Genomic DNA, 21,125 nt, shown 5'->3' with positions numbered 1-21,125 from the left:
AGAAGCCTTACAGGTCCTTATTTTGCTAAAAAAAACGTTTTACCTTGGCTTGTCAGTAACTTGTTTTGACAATATAATGAAAATATTACACATGATTAGTATGTTTTATTAAAAGAAACCTGACTACAATGACAAGCATATAGAAATATTCAAATGTTCTACACATTATTTACAATATACATTATATTTTTGTCCCATCCAGGTTAACCTATATTTAATAACCACCTCTCAATATTCCAAAATTTCAAAGATTTCAATTGAAAACGTGGAACTATGAAATTTTGACTGGGGTGACTAGCAGGTTGTATAGTTATGAAGTTTTATGTGAAGCTATTTACAGATCCTTTACAGAACCAAACCTCTCACTGAAGGCACAAATTAAGAAATCAAGACAATAAATGTGCAGTACAGAGATGATTTGAGATAAGGCATAGTGACATGACCCATGTAGCACACGGCTAGTGGGTAACAACAGTTGAAACTAAAAGAACCTGAGGGCTCAAAGAGCATGTTAGAGGAAAGAGGTATGGTGATCAACTAAAATACAAGATAAACATTTAGCCAATACTTCCTTCAAACATGCAAAAACAAAGTGTAAATAAGATAATGGTGTCAACACTTGGGAAACCATCTACCTTCCAACATTATCAAAGATCAGTGTACTTGTACATATGCATCTCCCATTGCATGAAGTATGTAATGTTCATAAAGGCTCGGCACACTGCTTAGTTTTTCAGTGCAGTCTGCACATTCAAATCTCTCCTCTGACTCTTCTTCTTGAGCAGTCGCTTCTACCTCCATATCAACACTTGTCTCCACAAATGTAGTTCTTCTCTGATGCGTGGAGCTGTAATCATGTTCACCATTTGCCATCTCTTTTGCGCTTTCACTTGAATTTAGGTTGGTGGTTTCCTGACCTGCTGTGGCCTGAGGTAGATGTGTGCTGTCAGACTGAGCAGTGATTTCACTGTTTGGAAGTTCAGGACTGGTATTCTGAGAGTTTGAGACCTCCTCATGTTCATCAGGGTCCAAATTAATGACTGGAATCTGTACTCTGTGACTAAAGGGCACATAGAGCCTGTCAGGGTGGGAATAAACATACAGGCTTTCATCATTGGGTACGCCATCAAGTTTGAGGTTTGATATATGATTCCTTCGAGTGGAGGATTGGGTAGATGGTGTCTCACTACAACAAGAATCTGACAATTTTGAGGTAGGTACTATTTCTGGATGGACATGACTCTTTGCATCTCTGGAATGCCGTATCTGATGAGCATAGAGCAAATCCCCCGTTGAAAAGCTAGCTTTACATCTCTTACATTTGTGAGGAAAATCGAGGGGCTCTGAAGGAATATCAGGGAGGGCCGTACCATGGTATGTGGTGTGCGTTTTCAAGTGTTCCTTTAAGACTCTTGTATTTGTGAATGAGAGATTGCAAGGGAGACAAATATGAGAGGTAGAACCATTGTGTAGAAGACTGTGCTTGATTAAGTTTGTTAAACTACTGAAAGTCTTAGAACAGACATCACATTTGAGACTTTTACAAAGTTGTTTATGAGACTCACATTGGTGAGCATGTAAGCTTGGCTCCTGAATGAAGGTACTGGGACAGAGCGAACAAGCATACGCTCTCTGCCCAGCATGGTCAATCATATGCTCTTTAAAGGAGCTAAAGAAGCGAAACTGCAGATTGCACTGATTACAAGAGTAGCAACGGCTTTTTAGACGATGATGTCGCTGATGTAGCCATAGTTTACTCCACCTTTCAAAGAACTGTCCACAATGTGCACAGGTATATCTGAAACCAGGAGCATGCATTTGCAGATGAGCCCTCAAAGTCCTGTACTGCTCGAATCGCTGACCACAACGTGAACACTTGAATTTCCAAAGACTCTGAGTGATTTCAATGCATTCTAGAGAGCTACTTGTGGAAGTACATCTAACATCAGAATGAGAGGAAGATTGGGCAGTTGGGAGCTTGATGGGTGACTGGGTAGAATCCATTTTAGGAATTTCAGAAAGATCTGTTTGTATAGGTTCCACATCTATCGATTGAGGCAGTTGTGGGAGTTGTTCTGAGCTGGTCGGCATTTGGGAATTCAGTTGAAATCCTGTACTTGGTAGAGTCTGAGATGAGGTACACTTTAAAGGGTAGGCGTGGGTAACACTTTGCATGATTTCAGAGAGTGATGCACCACAAATCTGCTCCTCCCCACTTGACTGGCAACAAACCTCACAATGAACATTCATTTCTGAATCCTTCTCATAACACTGTCCACAAGAAAAACAAATGTATGGGGGAGAGCTGGTATGCGTTTGAAGATGAAGAGTGTATTGGCACCATTTCCTGAAAAGCTGTTTGCATATTTGGCACTTGAAGAACACTGGTGTGTTCACTTGACCATCAACTCCTTGACTTACAATAAAGCCCTCAATGTTACTACTTGTCCCATCATTCCTCCTTGCAATGCAAGTTTTGGATGCCTGGTGCATCCTAAGTGCAGACAGGGCACTGAATGCATGACCGCAGTGAAAGCAGGAGAAAGGGGTCTCGCCGGCATGGTCTTGAGAATGCTTTTTTAGAGCCTTCAGCTGGTTAAAGCCTTTTCCACAAATTGAACATGCATATGGTTTCACAGGCCAGTGGCTTTTTTCATGAGCTGTGAGGCTTGGCAGGTTCCAGAACTTCTTCCCACAGTCCTTACAAGTCAAGGGCTTCTCCACTTCATGTGATCGCATGTGATTCTGCAATTTGACGTGGCTTACAAAGTTTTTCTTGCATATAAGGCACCTGTAATTGTTTGAGGTCTCTGAACACACATCTGATAAAGTATTTTTCTTGTTCTTAATGCCCTTCCGTGGTTCAGTGTTTGTTTTTGAATCAAGCAGGTGGACTTTAAAATGACATAGCAAATGTTCTTTCTGCAAGAATTTTTGGCTACAGCAAGGACAAGGAAAAGAGGTATCCTGTTTATGTACATTACGGTGAGACTTGAGTTTAGACAGTTGAGCAAAGGTTTTTCCACAGATCTTGCATTTGTAGGGTTTGTCACCTGTATGAATGCGTTGATGAATGGCGTATGCTGTAATGTGCCGAAAGGAAACACCACAGTATTTGCATGTGAGAGGTTTCTTCATTATTTCTTTAGGCTTGGATCTCATTGTTTTCTTATTAGACACCTTGTTTGGCATTACAACACATTCCTCACTATCCTGTGTGATGCCATCCACTTTATGTTCTGTAGATGTTTGAAATGTGTTTTCTAGTTCAGACAAGTTAAGCATTTTTTCCCCGGACATTTCCACACTTTGTCCATTTGTTTCCTGAGTACATTTCAGCTCAATGTTGGGTTTAATTTTTGTATCCAGAAAAATGTGTTCTGACTCCTCTTTGACCACATTGCTAGAAATTAAGTTGCAAATTCCACTAGAGACTCCCCCAGAGAGTCCTGTATTATCAATAACCGCAAATAAATGGTTTCCATTTGGTTCAGCATCGTGTTCTTTGTACTTCTTGACTTCTTTCATGAAATTGAAGGATAGGTGAGTGGGAGAACTGGACATTTGAGTGGAAGTTTTCTCCTTATCATTGTTCTCCGATGTGACTGTATTAATCTGGTCCTCAGTGGCATATTCATTAGTTATCCTAAACGTTGTCAGTAAACTTTTGGCTGGTTCAGAACAATCTTGTCTTTTGTCGTTTTTGTTTTTTGTTGTTAATCTTTGAATCCCTTCATGATCAGTTACAAGATCAGGGGGTGGTTCTTTAATTTTCCGTCTCTTCCGACCACGTTTTGCTCCTTTCACTACTTTAACTGTTGCCTTATTCTCAATCTTTATATCTGCCAGGACATCTCCATCTCGTATAGCAGTTTTTTCACAGAGATTCCATTTCTTCGCTGTCCTAGGCATAGGCAAAGATGTTTTCTCTTCCTCATTGAAATCGTTTGTGGAGTCTTGAGGGATGGAATGTATATCTGCTTTTTGAAAACCGATGACTGAAGGTTCAGATGTTCTGCTGGATACTCTCAAGCTTGACAACTTAAGTCTTTTAAAGTTCTTTCCTTTTTTATGCTTAGGTGCAGGGATGTTGTGTGACAAGTTATCAGTAACACTCTGAAGGGATTCTGAGGGATCAGTCCCCAATTGTTTGGTAACAGTTACATTATCCACTTTCACAACCTTCCTCTTTTTAAGGGGTTGGACTTTCTGCTCCACTGGACTTGCAGCTGCTTTGACATTATTTTCTGTGCTGTCCTGACATGAAGAGAGGTCCGAGATCTGGACAGATGTAGAGGTGTTATCTTCTAAATGTGCTATAGATAACTTCTGTTTCTTCCTTTTTTTTGAGGGTGGTCTTCCTCGTCTTGGTGACTTTTGCTTAACAGTGTACTGGCCTTCACAATCATCAGGTTGCATGGAGCTGGAAAGAGTCTCTGTGGTGTCCTGACATGAAGAAGGGTCTAAGATCTGGACAGATGGAGAGGTGTTATCCTCTAAATATGCTATAGATAACTTCTGTTTCTTCCTTTTTATTGAGGGTGGTCTTCCTCGTCTTGGTGACTTTTGCTCAACAGTTTGCTGGCCTTCACAATCTACAGGTTGCATGGAACTGGAAAGAGTCTCTGTGTTGTCCGGACATGAAGAGAGATCTGAGATTTGGACAGATGGAGTGGTGTTATCTTCTAAATGTGCTATATATAACTTCTGTTGCTTGCTTTTTATTGAGGGTGGTCTTCCTCGTCTTGGTGACTTTTGCTTAACAGTGTGCTGGCCTTCACAATCATCAGGTTGCAGGGTACTGGAAAGAGTCTCTGTGCTGGCCGGACATGAAGAGAGATCTGAGAACTGGACAGATGGAGAGGTGTCATCTTCTAAATGTGCTATAGATAACTTCTGTTGCTTGCTTTTTATTGAGGGTGGTCTTCCTCGTCTTGGTGACTTTTGCTTAACAGTGTGCTGGCCTTCACAATCAGCAGGTTGCAGGGTACTGGAAAGAGTCTCTGTGCTGTCCTGATATGAAGAAGGGTCTAAGATCTGGACAGATGGAGAGGTGTCATCTTCTAAATGTGCTATAGATAGCTTATGTTTTTTGCTTTTTATTGAGGGTGGTCTTCCTCGTCTTGGTGACTTTTGCTTAACAGTGGACTGGCCTTCACAATCAGCAGTTTGCATGGAACTGGAAAGAGTCTCTGTGTTGTCCTGGCATAAAGAGAAATCTGAGACATGGACAGATGGAGTGGTGTTATCTTCTGAATGTGCTATAGATAACTTCTGTTTCTTGCTCTTAATTGAGGGTGGTCTTCCACGTCTTGGAGACTTTTGCTCAACAGTATGCTGGCCTTCACAATCAGCAGGCTGCATGGAACCAGAAAGAGTCTCTCCAAGCCTCGTATGACACTCGATGTCTAAAGAGCCCTGGGTTGACACATTTTGAACAAATGGACCCGAGTTTGTTTTTTGTATGCGGGTCGATTTTCTTGATTTCATTACTGGTTCTTCTGGAATAATTGCTGTCCTCTGTGAGCTATCAGAAATTGTAATTTGTGTGTTGTTTTGAAAATCACAGGCAATTCTGTTATCATAAGATATATCTTTATGTTCCTCATATTTAACTGTTTGAGTTAACAGGCCTACTATCTTCTTCTTTCGCCCAGCTTTTCTACTCTTTGTTTTAGGGGTTTTTGTGGCTTTAGGATCTTTAATTCTACTCTCTTCCTCTTCTTTTTCAGGCTGTGGTTCTACAGTCTGACCATCATGTAGTTTACAGAAATCTTGGATCTGTGTAAAGGTGACCATGACACCTGCCTCATCTGATCCAGTGTTTTTCTCTTGAGGCAAAGAAACATTAGTAAAGTCATGCGTTTCTGCAATTTGGTTGGATTTTTTGGATTTCTTCTTCTGCTGGTCACAGCTGTCTGCTTCTAACGTTTCAAAATTCTCAAAGGCTACCTCCCGCACAACAGATGGCATGTCAGACTTTCCGTCCTCTCTGTGAGCCAGCTCTTGAATATTGCTTTGTTCATTATCTTCTTTTTGCACTAGCAATTGTTTCACTTTTGTTTTCTTTGCCTTCTTCAGCGAGCTCTGAGAGCATGCAACATCTTCAGTGAAAACCTGGTTTTCAACATGAGTTTCACCTGATTCATTAAAAATGTCTGTTTTTATGCAAGGGTCTTGTGTTGCAACCTTACCCAGAGATATTGGTGGAGGCAAAAGTGCTGACAAAACCGTATGATGTTCAGCATGGTCCTCTGGTTGAACATTTCTGACTTTTAGTGTTGATGTCTTCTTTTTCATACGTTTCTTTTTCAATTCTTCTGACTTTGAATTTGTGTTTCTGTTAGAAACTGAATATTTTTGCTGCACAGTTGCTGAAAAAGACTGTTCTCTAATTTTGCTGATTGCTTGGGTAACATGTGTTTTGCGTTTAGTGACCTTTTTACTCTGTCTTTTCGTCTTCACTTTTATCTTCCTTTGGGGTACACCATCTGAATTATCCATTTCTGTAGCCGACACAGAATCAAATGGATGTTCTTGTTGCATTGATTGGTCAACTTCAGGTGTATGTACTGCTTCACCTATAATGTCAGACATGTTCTTAGATTTTTTTGGTGTGCTGTGAGCAAATGAAGTTGAAACACATTCAGTGTGCTGCAAAGTGGCTGTAGAAGTCTGCATGACGAAAAGAGCAGTTGCATGGTTGTCCTTCACTTTCTCTGCAATTGCATTTTCCACAAGCCTTTTTTCAGAGGCCCCTATGTCTGCACTAGACTTTGAGGTTATTGCAACAAAATCTTCATGCTGGTTTACATTGAGTATTTCTTCTGCCTTGTTTTTTATTTTGGTTACATTCTTTTTTCTTGGCTTTTTCAGTGTTTTGGTTTGTATAAAACAGCTTGAAGAGTCAATCTTTGAAGGTGAAATAGGATTTTCTTGTGTCACAAATTCTAATAAAGATGTGTCTTCAACCAAATTATCATTTAAGTGGTTGTCATTTGCTTTGTTTCTAGAGGGACTTTTAACTTTCACAGCCTTTTCTGGATTAGAAACCACAATAGATGCAAAATCTTCTGAAGGCAGTACAGTCACATCTTCCTTTTGGCTAGTATTGGATGTTTGTTCCTCCATAAATTTGATTTTCCTTTTACTTGACGTCTTTTCTGTTTTCTTTTGGCTGACGCCTGAAATGTCAGTTACTGTAGAAGACATAGAATCAACTGAAGAAATTGACTGATTCAAATGAACATTTTCACAGCTCTCACTGACTGTGTTATGAGAAAAAATTGTGTCAAATGTTTTTCTTGGACTGAACCTTCTTATAGTTGGTTGCACAATGCTGGCATCCGATTCTGAGAGTGGATTTAAAACACTTTGTTGAGCTGTTGTTTGGTCAACTGTAGGTATATGTACTGCTTTACATTTAATATCTGACCATTTCTTTTTCAGTGACTTCCTTTGCGTGCTGAGAACTGGTGACTCAACTTCAGTTCCCACAGTTGAATCTATTTGCTTCAGAGTGGCTATAGAAGGTTGTAGGTCCAAAAGAGTAGTGTCACAATCATCTGTTCTAGTAGCCTTCTTTATAGATCTTTTTACTTTCAAAGTCCTTTTATTGGAAATCACCATGTGTTCCTTCGATTTTGATAATGGTAAGGGAATATCCTCTTGTTGGGATTGTGTTGCCTTGTTGATATCTGCTCTTTTCTTTTGCTTTGATTTCTTTGGGTTTTTCACAGTGCTTAGAATGTTTGAAGATTCAGTCACTGAGGTTGAAACCGAATCTGCTTGACTCACAGGCTCTAGTAAAGACTGACTATTAAGCAGACTAGTTGCATGCTCATCATTTTTGCCTTTAGAAGCTTTTATACCAGGTCTTCTCACCTTCTGATGCTTCTTGAAGTCCATTAAGTCTGCCTCGACTTCTGTAAATGTTGTGGGTTCATCATGTGGATCACCTTTGTTTTGTAGTGTTTGCAGAGCATATTCTTTTGTTTGCAATGTTTTCTTTTTTGTAGATTTTTCTGGACTCCACTCAGCAATACTGGACTCTAATCTAGAGGTGGCCTGTTGGATTATTGCTGGGTTACTGACTTCTTTTACCAGGGTGGCGTCACTGACCTGAAAATGTGATGTACAGTCCTCTTCTGAGGAGAAGACAGTGCCTTGAGACAAACACTGATTGCTAAATCTAGCAGATTTTTTTGCTTTTAAACGTAACCTTGTTTTGTTCTTCAGTTTCCTTCTAGAAACAGCCTTCCTGTCTATCATAGCGGTTGACGGTGCTTGTACCTGAGTGGTTTCAGAGCAGTTATGATCTGGTTTTTGTGAGGTCTCTGCTGTATCCACCACTAGCTCAAGTTGTGTCATCCGCAGTTGTGATTTTCTTCTAGATGAAGGTGGGTTTACATAACCATTTGCAATTAAGTCCTCCTCTTTCAGTGCAGTACTGTCATGATTAGTCAATGAAAAGTTTTGATTAGTGTCTTCACATTCAATTGTGTCCGGTTTGTCAGCACTGTCCGAAATTACGGATCTATACACAGAACAATCATCTCTTTTATTAGATTTGTGTATTGGTCCAATTAATTCCTCAAGTTCAGATTTTTTTCTTTTTCTTGCTTTCTTATGCTTTTGCAATGCCTTCTGTAGGTTAAGCTGAGAGGAGCAATCGATCCTTGACGTGGGAGAAGGTGGAGCTGCATGAGCATTCTCAGTAGGTGGAGGAATACTGCTTTCTGAAGTAATTTTGAGAAATGTCCTTTCATTTTTTTCAGAGTTTTGTTTATTTTCATCACAAGGCAGAAGAACTGTACTTGGATTTAATTTGCCACTTTCCTCTGGTTCTAGCTGAGAATCCTTACATTTATGATCAAGGTGAATTTTGTTGGATACAACGGTTTGATCTGGTACCGTCTCTGATCCTGCAGAAAAGTTCTGAATTTCAGGGGCAGATTCTGTTTCCATCTTTAGACTGAGTTCAGCATTTTTTGTGTTAACTGGTGTCTTTTGAAAAACAGTTTGAATTTGTCCTGGTACAGACAGGCTGCTCTCTGAGCTCCCATCTTCTGTTGGAATCTGCAGTTTTGAGTTTTCACATTCGACCACAGCTGTATTTTGAATGCCCACTGAGGCTGGAGAGAGTACAAGATCATGATCTTGGTTTTTTAGTTTACTGCCAAAGTACTGAGTGTCAGGAAAACATTTTGCTTTTGCACTTTGCTCTATTAATGTAGTCTCAGAGGCATGCAGATTGCTTGTGTTAACCCTCTTGTCTTGCACATCATGCTGTAAGGAATGATCATGGGAGTTAACTGAAGCGTTTCCATCTGTAACCTCTGCTTGGTGACAGTCCTTTTGAAGATCAAGATGATGAAGACCATATACAGAAGAATCTTCAAGAACAGTTTTATTGTTTACTGTTGCATGTTTGAAGCAAATATCTGTGCCCACAGTTTTTCTAGGACTGACATCTTTGCACGACTTGGGTCCTTGTGTTGCTCCCTGGAGGATGTGTTCATCAGACTGCTTGACCGAAGGAATACTTAGGAGCTCTTCACTTTTCATAAAACCTTCTGATGAAGAAAAAGGAGTGTATGAACTCCTATTAAATCCTGGTAAAAACCCTGGCTCATTTACTCTGATTCCAGTCATTCCAAGTTCCTCTTTGCCTAGAGATGTTCCAACAACTAATATGCTTGGTTCATCATTTTCCCCCTGCAAATTGAGACAATAAATTGATTATTTGTTCTTTGATTGCTTGCATGCTGTTTTATAAAATCTACATTCAAAAGATTTTTGATATCAGCTCCTACCATTTCCAGAACATCTTTCTTTTTACTGATGCCATCTGACAACATTGAAATAAAGGAATCCGGTTCTCCTTTCACTCCTTGACCATCCTGCTTCTCATTTAGTTTGGATCCTGCTATCTTATAGTGGTCCATTAATGTAAATTTTGCCTCAGTTTCAGGTCCTTTATATACAGGATTTAAGTCCATTAAGGGGCCACATACATCCATGGATAAAGGCTGTTCCATTTCCATTCCATTACTCATCTCTAAAGCATCTTTGATCACTGATGTCCAATTACAGTTTCCTTGGGCCACCTCTCGGTCCTGTGAAAAAAATAATGGAGGTGACAATGCAGAAATAACATTTATTTTGGTTGTGCGCTGTAGAGGTCACATACCTTTTCTTGAGGCACATATTGGGCACATCTGGGTGGAAGCATGTGTGTCACACTAGTTGATGCTTCACACAGAGGGTCTTTCAGAAAATCGCTTTTTTCCCTTCTCTCCACTACTATCTTTTCGTCCACTGCAGTACCAGGTTTAACGAGAGAATTATTATTGGGAGAATACGAATATTTAACAGAGCTTGTTGTCATTTCTGAGGAAGTTCCATGGTAATCTGGTAACAAAGCCTTAAATGCACCACTCATACAAGATGACAGCGATGAAATGGGTTCTCCAGCAGCAGAGCTGTCTTCTATCAAGTCATGATCCTAAAAAAAGGGGAAAAAAATATATTTAAGTTTAGAAGTGAGGAGCTGGATGCAACCTAATAATGTTGCTATTCAGCCTCACAATTGAGATATATCACTTACCTTTGGCTGTGTTTGGAGCCAGGTACTGTGGGAGAACTCTTCTGTTCTTTCTCCGTAATTCCCCTCAGCCATTACTTTATCATAATGTACAGATATATAGTTATTGTAACCTACCTCCTGATGTTCCCCTGGTATATTATAGGGAACCCTGCTGTTATGGCTTCCATGTTTATTCCATGGTGGTAACTTGTCGTCCATGGTACCCAAAGGGTTGATATGATTTAAAATACTCTCATAAAATGCCTGTAAGGGGGGAATAGTATAGATTTAGAAACTAGAATCAGTTTAAAGCTAATTAAATTGGAAGAATTGTAGCCAAAAAAAAAAAAAAAAAAACATTCAGAAAACAAACAAAACATGATGTGCGCTAAACAACAAACATAGCAGACTCTTTATTCATTTTCGTTCCATTTCGTCCCACTTCTGTATTTTCTGCGGCATTTACTTATATTCTTTATTTTGTTTTGTGTCTGTTGTGACTTTCTTTCACAAGCAACATGGTTAATCATAATAAATGTCAAGATCTGAGAATGTTTTTAGATAAAAAAATCATTTACAACCAAAATGAGTATTATTTGCAGACTTTACACATTTTTTTGATTTTACATATTTTTAATATTTAAAAATAAATTCTATTTAATTCTAATTATAATATATTATAATTATATCATCACGAAAACCCATGGTTTAGCACTGCTTGTTCACACCTTAGATTTGTAAAAAGACAAACAATAAGCGTGTAAAGCTGTGGAAAAGTGGGAGTATACAACCAACACAGACAACAACCAATAAAACACAGACCTACAATACACTCATCATACAGACAGATGAATTTTAAAATAGGAGTATAAAAAAAAACCCAGTTGATTTATTTGAACAAATATAACCCTATGAAAAAAATCTCCCAAAAATCTTATCATTAGAGAATATCATTAAATCAAACGCTTAAAATGTGTGGAATAATGATGCGGTTATATCCGCGAATAGCTAATGCGGCTCAGGCGGGCCAAGTAATAAAAAAAAAAACGTTAACATTCCAAATCGGGTGGATAAGAGATAAACCATTAACGTGTTGATTTTAATAAAGACATGTAACTCATTTCACAACAAAACGCAAAGAACCTGCTTACTCTTTTACTTTTGTTTTCAACAACAATGTATAGCTTAAGGTATCTCTTCAGGGAAAACCAATCAAGGAAAACAGAGCACCTCCTAGTGGACAGTACATAAAACACAAAGGGAAAAAACCCACGAAAAATTGCTTAACAATTTTATCAGAAATTATTCTAATAAAAGTGTTTTCCAACATTACATTGGAAATATTAAAGATTTTTCGTCAGGCACTAATTTGCAGACTCTCATTAAGCTACGCAGTTTTTCAGGAAACCCAAGAGTCTGAAGTGGATGTTGGTCAACAAGAAGACTTCAGGAAATAATACACACTTCACAACTTATTCAGAGAAATTATGCTGACTGTGTATGGATTTAAAGACATGAAGCTATTTTAAAGTATTTATAATTTTGCTCCAAGCATGATGATGGTTTGTGGTAAACTTATAGTGCAATTTAGTAATAGGGGATTGTATATTGTAATATTTAATGTATATTTGAATCAATTGGTCTGAATCCCAGATAAGTTAATGCTTAATATTTCCTGCATAATTACATACATAAAGAAACCTATTAGTATTTTGTTTTAGTTCAGTTACCTGAGTCAGCAGCGTGCAGTAGACACACCAATCTTTATGATTTATATATATCACTTATCCTGCCCAAAAAGATCATAAACATTAGCAATAATGTTCCAAGTATCAATGTTCATACAAACATTTTAAAAACTATTCCTGTGTGACTGATACGATGCAAATCGGGTGATTTTAGGCCATTGTTTTGGCAATCGTAAAATGGCCGCTCGAACACTTCTGGTGGCTTCACTGCCTGAACGCAATAAAGCTACGTTCACACTACACGCGGCGCGATACCATTCATTTTCAATGGGGAGCGGGCGACTTCCGGTGACACGCGACCGTTGGCGACTGGATGGGGCGTGTCTGGCGACGCGACAAAGTTGAGATCTGTTCAACTTTATGCAAATGAAGAGCGACTTTCGGGAGCAACCAATAGGAGTGAAGTCAGTGGAGCACACGTGATCCGTCACTCTTCAGTGCCGCGTCCGACCGAGGCAAGATGAATGAGAAGTTTATTTTAGCAGTCAGAAACTGTCCAATAATGTATGATATGTCTCCGTGTACATACAGTGGTACTACTCGCTGTGCTGACTCCGAGCCTGAATGGTTTCGTGAACTCAGAAAGACCAGTATTTGCCCATTTGCTGCAGTTAAATAGCTGCGATAGCACAGGGCACTCGCTGTTTCTCATTCATCTTTAATATTATGCATTTAATGTACTGATTCCATTTATATTTAGACTTTTCCTTCCAAAATGTTAGCTTGTAGAGGCAAGAAAACAGTTTTGTTGTCTACAACATGGAGTAACATCCGTGAATGTCACTCACAAACATTACTAGGCAACCAGTAGTGGGAACGCGCACTAACGACCTCACCGCCAGCCACTGGCGACATGCAGCGACAAAGTCGCTTGTAGTGTGAACGGAGCTTAAGCAATCCAGACATTCATATAGATCAGTGATCTGAACGCGAAGTTGAACAGGCAGAGAGGTGAACGAACAGTGGCAAACCAATCTTGTGTGGCATTTGAATTCTCCACTGTAATGCGATCTCATGTGTAACACAGCATTGATTGGATTAAAATAGTTTATCCTCATGAATAATATAGAGAAACCAATGACGTAGACGTGTACTCTCCAGCCACGGCAGCCAATCCCCACTCCAAATTAACACTTATAGAGCTGGTAAGTCCCGCCCATCCGTAAAACCCCAAGTGGAACTCTAGGTTGAAAAATCGTCAATGCAAGTGAATGGGAGAAAATAAATATTTTCTGGTCCCGTTTGAATTGTGCCATGAATGTGAACATATGTTGTCTGTGAATTTTTTATATAACTTTTCATGTTACGAGTTTGACAGTATATGGTATGATTCTTCGGCCAGCAGTTGTGGAAAAGACATAACGAGAAAGACTACATGTCGCCTATGTGACGTCACCCCATAAAGTTGACTTACCCGTGGTTTTCGGCAACCTCAACGATTTTGTCCTCTCCCTGAAAGAAGGCGATAAAGTGCATCAAAGACACAGCCATGTTTAGCGGGATCCGTGAGCTAGTCCGTGTGCTAGTGGTGTTGACGTTTCAAACGCGTCGAAAGCAGCGAAGAGTTGTAGTCCACAAAGTGCTCTCACACAAAGTCTAACCGTATCAAACTTCTACCCGCTAAATTCTAGCATTCTTTACACGAAAAGTTATATAAAAAATTCACAGACAACATATGTTCAATTCATGGCACAATTCAAACGGGACCAGAAAATAATTATTTTCTCCCATTCACTGCATTGACGATTTTTCAACCTAGAGGTCCATGGGAATTAACGGAAGGGGCGGGACTTACCAGCTCGATGGGCTACTTCACCTTTCGTGATGTTGGTTCAACTTTGCTTTTTAAACCAGAAGTTTCAAAAAAGCTTCAGAAGTTTTTGAAACGAAATAGTTAAAAAAATGAACAAATAACCCATTTTCCCTTAATAAACATAATGAGTGCTACTGTTTTAGGGTTTCATGATCCTTTTAAGTGTCAGAAAATAGAACACACTGCTTGACCAAGAAATTACATTTTGGCAAATGAAGATGACCATCTTGACTGCTCCATAAAGTTATAGGCTAATACTCTCCTTTAATTGATTTAATTTTAATCTCCATGCCTGCATCTTTTCTCTGTCTTGTATGGCAACATTTTCAAGTCTGAAACTGCCCCAACATACCTCTATGGCACAGAGTAAGGAGGTAATGATAAGACACATTTTTGTAACATCTTTGTTTCCAGCCATTTAACTAAAATTTCTATTTAATTTTAGTTTTCAGTAATGGAATATATTTTGGGGGGTGCAACATTATAGTGTGCAAACTAATAAATGAATTCATCAAATTAGTTAAACACAATTATGATCTTGTAAATATACATTTGTTGATGCAAATATTCACTTAAAGTTACTTGTATTGGTTAAAGGGTTTATTTTACTTACGTAAAAGATTAACAAACACCGAGACAGAAATTCAAACCAGGACTCAATAAATATGCATCCTGACAAACGAAACCACATGTGATTATTTTGATAGTTTTTTTCATGTTCATTTCAAAAACACAAGAGGAGAAATAATGTAATTAAACGGAACTAAATTGTTTGCGAAACAAACACGGGAGTTAGGATTCAATGGTCAGTTTATTGTGCAGTCAACCGTAAAATATTGCCAAAAGGCGTATACTACTAATGCACAAACAGTATTCAAATAGTAATTCGTAAGTTTTGTTTGACTAAGTTTGTTTGTAGGTCGCGCCAAAATCTTAGCTGTGTGCTAATTTGCAAACTAAACCTTCTTGAAATTATATAAACTTACATGCAACACGATTTATATGGATGCTCTGTAAAAACCCCGTCTGTGGTCTGCTCGATAAAGCAGTTCTGGCAACCATTTTTTTGTACTCCTTAATAAAATAATAAAAATTAAAAGCCACTGGGCGAAAACACAGTGGGCTAATGCACTCACCGATGCGGTCGGCGCGCTTAATCCATATCTCGCTCGCGGTCATTTATCGTTTGCTGTTATAAGTATGCCCGTTAGTCTCATGGCGTTATTACTTGAATAGTAGTGTCGTGTAAATTATCTTTCGTGTTGAATTAATCTGCTTATGTTCCTCGTGGTGGTCTGTTATGGGGTCCTCCTGGTGTATCCAAACAACACAACATCCGTAATAGACCGGAAGACCGAGAGGTCCGTGTGATGTGCGAGACTTATCGGGATTTCATTTGTGTGTTGTACTCATAGACTGTAAAAAAATTGGTTGTACTGGGGAGTGCATATTCATAAAAGTTAAAAACTGAAACACCTACACAATTTATCGTATTATAAGGGGCAAGGAAAAATGATATTTGATAAAAAGGAGAATTTAAAATCTAGTTCAAAAACGTTCTAAACTGGGATATTTGTTATTTCTTATTAACATTATAAAACACTGCTTATTTTTAATTATAATAAAATAAATACGTACCAAACTATGCCAACATTTCTTCCAAAAAAAAAAAAAAAAAAAATCCAGCCTTTAAATATATATAAATATCCAGACAGTTTTCATGACATATTTTGATTCTATGACCCACAAAAATATAAAAATGACTTTAATTCAGAAACTAAATCTGCGTTACTATAGTTGCTTTTTTCAAAAAGTAATGTTACTTTTGTGTTACTTTTTTTTCCACCTGGGCTGGGCTTGTTTTTTTATAACAAAAAAGTTATATTTTGGGGAAAATATAAAGACCCTTTTTACACCAAAAGTGAAATAATAAGTCTCAATGAAATGCTGAAGGACACTTAACTAACAAAAACTAAAAAATCTATAGTCGTTTTTGCTTATGGTTTAGCTGAATCATCATCGAAGGTCAGAAGCAAGTACATTGGTCAATAAAGTGAGATTAAATGCATAAAAATGTATGTTTTATGTAACATTTAGTTATTGAAGGTTTGCATAGTATTCTGATTCTGCATTTCACTGATTTTATTCATTTTGAAGAATTTTTATTTATTTTTTTGTGCAAGTGAGATGAGTAAATGCACGTTCACATTTAGTCTAGAACTACAATAACCATCATGTTTACACACACTCACACTCACACACACACACACACACACACACACACACACACACACACACACACACACACACACACACACACAAACGCCTCTGCACTTATGATTTGTCTCAACATGGGGACAGGAGAGCTGTCAATCAATAAATGGGAAAACAAAGTAACTTGCGTTACTTATTTGAAAAAGTAACTCAGATATTTTGTTGTAAATGTTAAAAGTAATGCGTTACTTTACTGGTTACTTGAAAAAGTAATCTGATTACTTTACTCACTTGTAATGAGTTTCCCCCAACACTGAAAATAAGTGACGTCACTGACCCATGAACATGTAGAATGAACTAACAATATAAGGATAGCCTACTCGTGCTCATTAATACATGCTGTTTTTATTAAGCTTTACATTACATAGTCTACATCTGTAGCTACATACATGTAGTACTAATGGTAGCCTAGATATATTTTTACTCATTACCTTTACATTTCCAATACATTTCTGTAAGCAAAGTTAAATGAAAAAGTCAATCCAATCATTTTTTCTGAGACCTCATTCTTATGCACTTGTATTAATAGCCCAGTTGCTTCTGGACTTGAGAGAAATAGGGCTCAAACCAATTTTGTAGCTTCTCTGCCTTTTCCTGAAGAGTGTAACCCATATTTTCTGTGGTCTTCTCAATTTGCTCTCTCAGGCTCTGCATTTGTGACTCAAGTTTCTCTTTTATTCCTTCACCCTGGCTTCTCAGCAGTTCTCCCAGAGATGTCAGCTTCTCTGCAGCACGCTGTTGCATTGAAGTGAAGTACGGCTCAAGACGACCCTTCACATCCTCCATATTCTGAGCAGCACGAGACCGAACCTCCTCAAAGTATGTTTCCATTTTCCTTTAGATCAGAGGACAAATCGCTCAAAATTTAAATTTTCATAGAATATTGCAGTATAACTTTATATTATGCAATTCTTATAATATATATTTTGTAAATGTAATCTAATTATAAAATAGTGCATATCTATGTTACTAATACCGGTTTGGTAATATATTACACGTTTTTTTCCATTTTAAACTAAACTTATTTCATAACATCATTTCATACATTTCTTAACCTTCAACAGAGGTAAAAATATCAAAATCAAAATGTGATTTTTAAACTGATGAGGCATATTAAACAATGATTCCTATTACTATTAAACTAAATAATCTAAATAAGAACATTAAGTCATTATGTTTGCTTTATACACAACCATTCAAAAGTTTGGGGTCAGTATGATTTTTTTGTTTTTGAAAGAATTCTTTTGTGCTCAACAAGGCGGCATTTATTTGATCAAAAGCACAGTAAATGAGTAATTTTGTGAAATATTATTACAATTTAAAATAACTTTTTTTCTATTTTAAAATATTATAAAATGAAGTTTATTACTGTGATGGCAGAGCTGATTTTTTTAGCAGGTATAATTCAAGTTCTAATATGCTGATTTAGTGCTCAAGGAATGTTTCTTATTATTATTAATGTTAAAAACAGTGGTGCTGCTTAATATTTTTGTGGAAACAGTGACGCTTTTCTTTGTTCAGTAGAAACCTGCATTTATTTGAAATAGAACTTCAAAGAAAAAAATACTTTTTTTAATCATTTGAATGCATGCTTGCTAAATAAAAGTATGCCAGTTAATTCCAAAAAAAAAAAAAACGTAACTCAACGGTAGTGTACTTTGTATAGAAGTGGCGCAAAAGCTCATGTGATTAAGCTTGATACCATGACTCACTTGTTGATCTCTTGGATGTCCTTGTTAAAACGTTTCCTTAATTTCTTGGCATAGCTGTTGACCCTGTTCTTGACGTCATCAGCGTTCTGTTCCACCATAGTCTTGAGCTCCTGGCTGTATTCAGTGACACGTTCCTTAGCTTCCTCCATGTGTGTGCGGAGTTTGCTGGTCAGCAGTTTCAGATCTTCATTGAATCTCTCGGCAGTCTCCTGCGCATAGGGGCCCAGTTTGGAGTGAATGTCATCTCTATACATTTGCAGCTCCATCATGGCGTCAACGATCAGTGTGCTGCAAAGAATTTGAAATGAATCTCAGTATCATAAATCAGCTTTCTTGAAACTTGACTTTCCACCATGTCTTTGCAAATTGAGCTGCTCAAATGTTTGCTCTGCGGTAGCATTTACTCACTCTAATTCTCTGCCGAGCTCAGTGGCCTTGATGTTGTCCCTCATCTCCTCAGCCCTAGAAGTCAGCTCAGACACACGGCTCCAGAACTGATCCACTGCCTTTTCCCAGTGGCTTTTTGGCTCATCCTGAAACAGGAAGTTCCCTTGGCAGCCTGTAAAGTCAGAATGGAGACCAAATATTCTTTAGCGCTTGGAATATTTGTCAATGTAGTCCCTTTGTTGTAGATACACCATATGTACAGTCAAGGTCTCAATGAAATCCATCACATAATCCGTTCAAAGTAATCCAAGTTCTAAGCATATGTATCAAATCAAACCATCAGCCTCTGTTGAATTAATAAACTGTTTGTGAAGACTGGCATTGTTGATTGTCGCTTACCTGAAATTACAGCGAGAGCGAGGATTACAGCCACAAACTTCATGATTGGTTTTGGACAGTACACCAGACAGATCTTCAAATGTGTTCTGTAACGAGAGTTTTTGAAACAGCTGGTATTTATATGACTTGGATCCCAGTCATGTTGATAGCCATAATGTGACTATGAGCAAGTGAATTGGCAGCCTGTGTCCAAAGTTCTTCTCTTGAGATACTTGAGATAATTATCGCAGTATTCAATTCCACGTTGCATGATTAAGGTTCCAAAGGGACAAGATGTGCTATAATTCAAAACTGTTTTGTTAATAATGAATGTAGTGCAGTTGTTTAGGTGATCTTGCCAGCTCAGTGAAAGCACAGAACCGATTTGAACAATGTTATTGAGCACAACTGAATTATGGTAAATTCAAAACAATCAACGAAAGAGATGGACCGCGTCTTAAAAAGAGAAATGTTAAAAATGGTAATATTTCATTATTATGTAACAAGACATTTGCTACTAAAAAGACATCTTGCCTTGCATGATTCAAGGATCAAAGCTTATCATTTATCTCTCTTCTCTCTACCATTTTATCACTTTGTACTTTACATTCAACCCATTTGGAATGAACATTGTAATGCGTTCTTTGTGTTCTGAATTGTGTTCTGGTCTGTACACTGTAAAAAATATTTTCATGATTTGTCACAATTTTTCAACTTAGATCATTTATGTGTTTCAGATAACATAATAGTTTGATTTTCTGTTGATTAAACCAATTTCCTTCATTGTATTAACTCAAATTTAGAATTTCAGTGAACTCAAAATTTTAAGGCAACAAGGTTACTTACTTTTTTAAGTTAAACCAACAATATTTTTTAGTGTTCTTACATGTTTAACCTATGTATCCATGTTTTCTTCTCTCCATCTATTATTGGCTTCTTTTTACAGACGGTTTTATTTTCAACGTCCATTTTACAATTACCAGAAATATCATTGTATTATAAATTAACTAAAACATAAGACACCATGTCAGCAAACTGCTATCATCTCACAAGAGAGAATGAGTCCATTATCTTGAGCATTTCTTACATGAAGACTTTGTGCAAGAAGGCTGTGATAAATGGCTGTGACTCATGTATCACACATAATAAATATATTAAATAATAGGTTGTTTTGATAAAGGTATCTGTGTAATAGGTCTCAATTGGAGTATAAATATAAATTTGCAGGCAGATACACTGTCATTTGCCCAATTGACATTATATGACTTATTGCCTGTTTATCACATTTAGTTTATTAGTATTACCTAACATACAGGGGTTGGAGAATGAAACTGAAACACTGGCCAGTATAGTGGTGGAGGCTTCACTATACACTCACCTAAAGGATTATTAGTAACACCTGTTCAATTTCTCATTAATGCAATTATCTAATCAACCAATCACATGGCAGTTGCTTCAATGCATTTAGGGGTGTGGTCCTGGTCAAGACAATCTCCTGAACTCCAAACTGAATGTCAGAATGGGAAAGAAAGGTGATTTAAGCAATTTTGAGTGTGGCATGGTTGTTGGTGCCAGACGGGCCGGTCTGAGTATTTCACAATCTGCTCAGTTACTGGGATTTTAACGCACAACCATTTCTAGGGTTTACAAAGAATTGTGTGAAAAGGGAAAAACATCCAGTATGCGGCAGTTCTGTGGGCGAAAATGCCTTGTTGATGCTAGAGGTCAGAGGAGAATGGGCCGACTGATTCAAGCTGATAGAAGAGCAACTTTGACTGAAATAACCACTCGTTACAACCGAGGTATGCAGCAAAGTATTTGTGAAGCCACAACACGCACAACCTTGAGGCGGATGGGCTACAGCAGCAGAAGACCCCACCGGGTACCACTCATCTCCACTACAAACTGGAAAAAGAGGCTACAATTTGCACGAGCTCACCAAAATTGGACAGTTGAAGGCTGGAAAAATGTTGCCTGGTCTGATGAGTCTCGATTTCTGTTGAGACATTCAGATGGTAGAGTCAGAATTTGGTGTAAACAGAATGAGAACATGGATCCATCATGCCTTGTTACCACTGTGCAGGCTGGTGGTGGTGGTGTAATGGTGTGGGGGATATTTTCTTGGCACACTTTAGGCCCCTTAGTGCCAATTGGGCATCGTTTAAATGCCACGGCCTACCTGAGCATTGTTTCTGACCATGTCCATCCCTTTATGACCACCATGT

The 21,125-nt window shown here is 38.0% G+C and overlaps 2 protein-coding genes across 3 annotated transcripts; both read right to left on the bottom strand.

The window, feature by feature from the left end:
- Positions 1-90: 90 nt before the first annotated feature.
- LOC308697837 (uncharacterized protein) lies at positions 91-15,560 on the bottom strand. Of its 2 annotated transcripts, none has more exons than XM_081377432.1 (5): positions 15,286-15,560; positions 10,724-10,852; positions 10,193-10,507; positions 9,816-10,118; positions 91-9,717 (listed from the first exon to the last, which is right to left on the bottom strand). In XM_081377432.1, the coding sequence occupies exons 2-5, from the start codon at positions 10,805-10,807 to the stop codon at positions 655-657; spliced, it is 9,765 nt and encodes a 3,254-aa protein (XP_081233558.1). In that variant the 5' UTR covers positions 10,808-10,852; positions 15,286-15,560; the 3' UTR covers positions 91-654. The 2 variants fall into 2 exon arrangements, with proteins under 2 accessions (XP_081233558.1, XP_081233557.1); XM_081377431.1 differs by having other exon boundaries at positions 10,610-10,852; positions 15,286-15,505.
- Positions 15,561-16,770: 1,210 nt separating this feature from the next.
- apoea (apolipoprotein Ea) lies at positions 16,771-18,996 on the bottom strand. Its single transcript, XM_081375949.1, has 4 exons — positions 18,922-18,996; positions 18,544-18,694; positions 18,136-18,423; positions 16,771-17,258 (listed from the first exon to the last, which is right to left on the bottom strand). The coding sequence occupies exons 1-4, from the start codon at positions 18,962-18,964 to the stop codon at positions 16,946-16,948; spliced, it is 795 nt and encodes a 264-aa protein (XP_081232075.1). The 5' UTR covers positions 18,965-18,996; the 3' UTR covers positions 16,771-16,945.
- Positions 18,997-21,125: the final 2,129 nt, after the last annotated feature.

Source organism: Scardinius erythrophthalmus (genome assembly GCF_964197995.2).
Source record: "Scardinius erythrophthalmus genome assembly, chromosome: 10".
In the NCBI taxonomy this organism is placed as follows: Eukaryota; Metazoa; Chordata; class Actinopteri; order Cypriniformes; family Leuciscidae; genus Scardinius; species Scardinius erythrophthalmus.
The sequence above is the reverse complement of the archived record's forward strand: the minus strand, read 5'-3'. Positions and strand labels throughout refer to the sequence as shown.

Coding starts and splice junctions, on each gene's coding strand:
- LOC308697837 (XM_081377431.1), bottom strand. CDS start 10,807: ATGGACGACAAGTTACCACCATGGAATAAACATGGAAGCCATAACAGC. Junction 10,508..10,609: donor GGCTCCAAACACAGCCAAAG/GTAAGTGATATA, acceptor CCCTTTTTTTAG/GATCATGACTTGATAGAAGA. Junction 10,119..10,192: donor AATATGTGCCTCAAGAAAAG/GTATGTGACCTC, acceptor TTTTTTTCACAG/GACCGAGAGGTGGCCCAAGG.
- apoea (XM_081375949.1), bottom strand. CDS start 18,964: ATGAAGTTTGTGGCTGTAATCCTCGCTCTCGCTGTAATTTCAG. Junction 18,695..18,921: donor CGCTCTCGCTGTAATTTCAG/GTAAGCGACAAT, acceptor CTGACTTTACAG/GCTGCCAAGGGAACTTCCTG. Junction 17,259..18,135: donor GACATCCAAGAGATCAACAA/GTGAGTCATGGT, acceptor TCTGATCTAAAG/GAAAATGGAAACATACTTTG.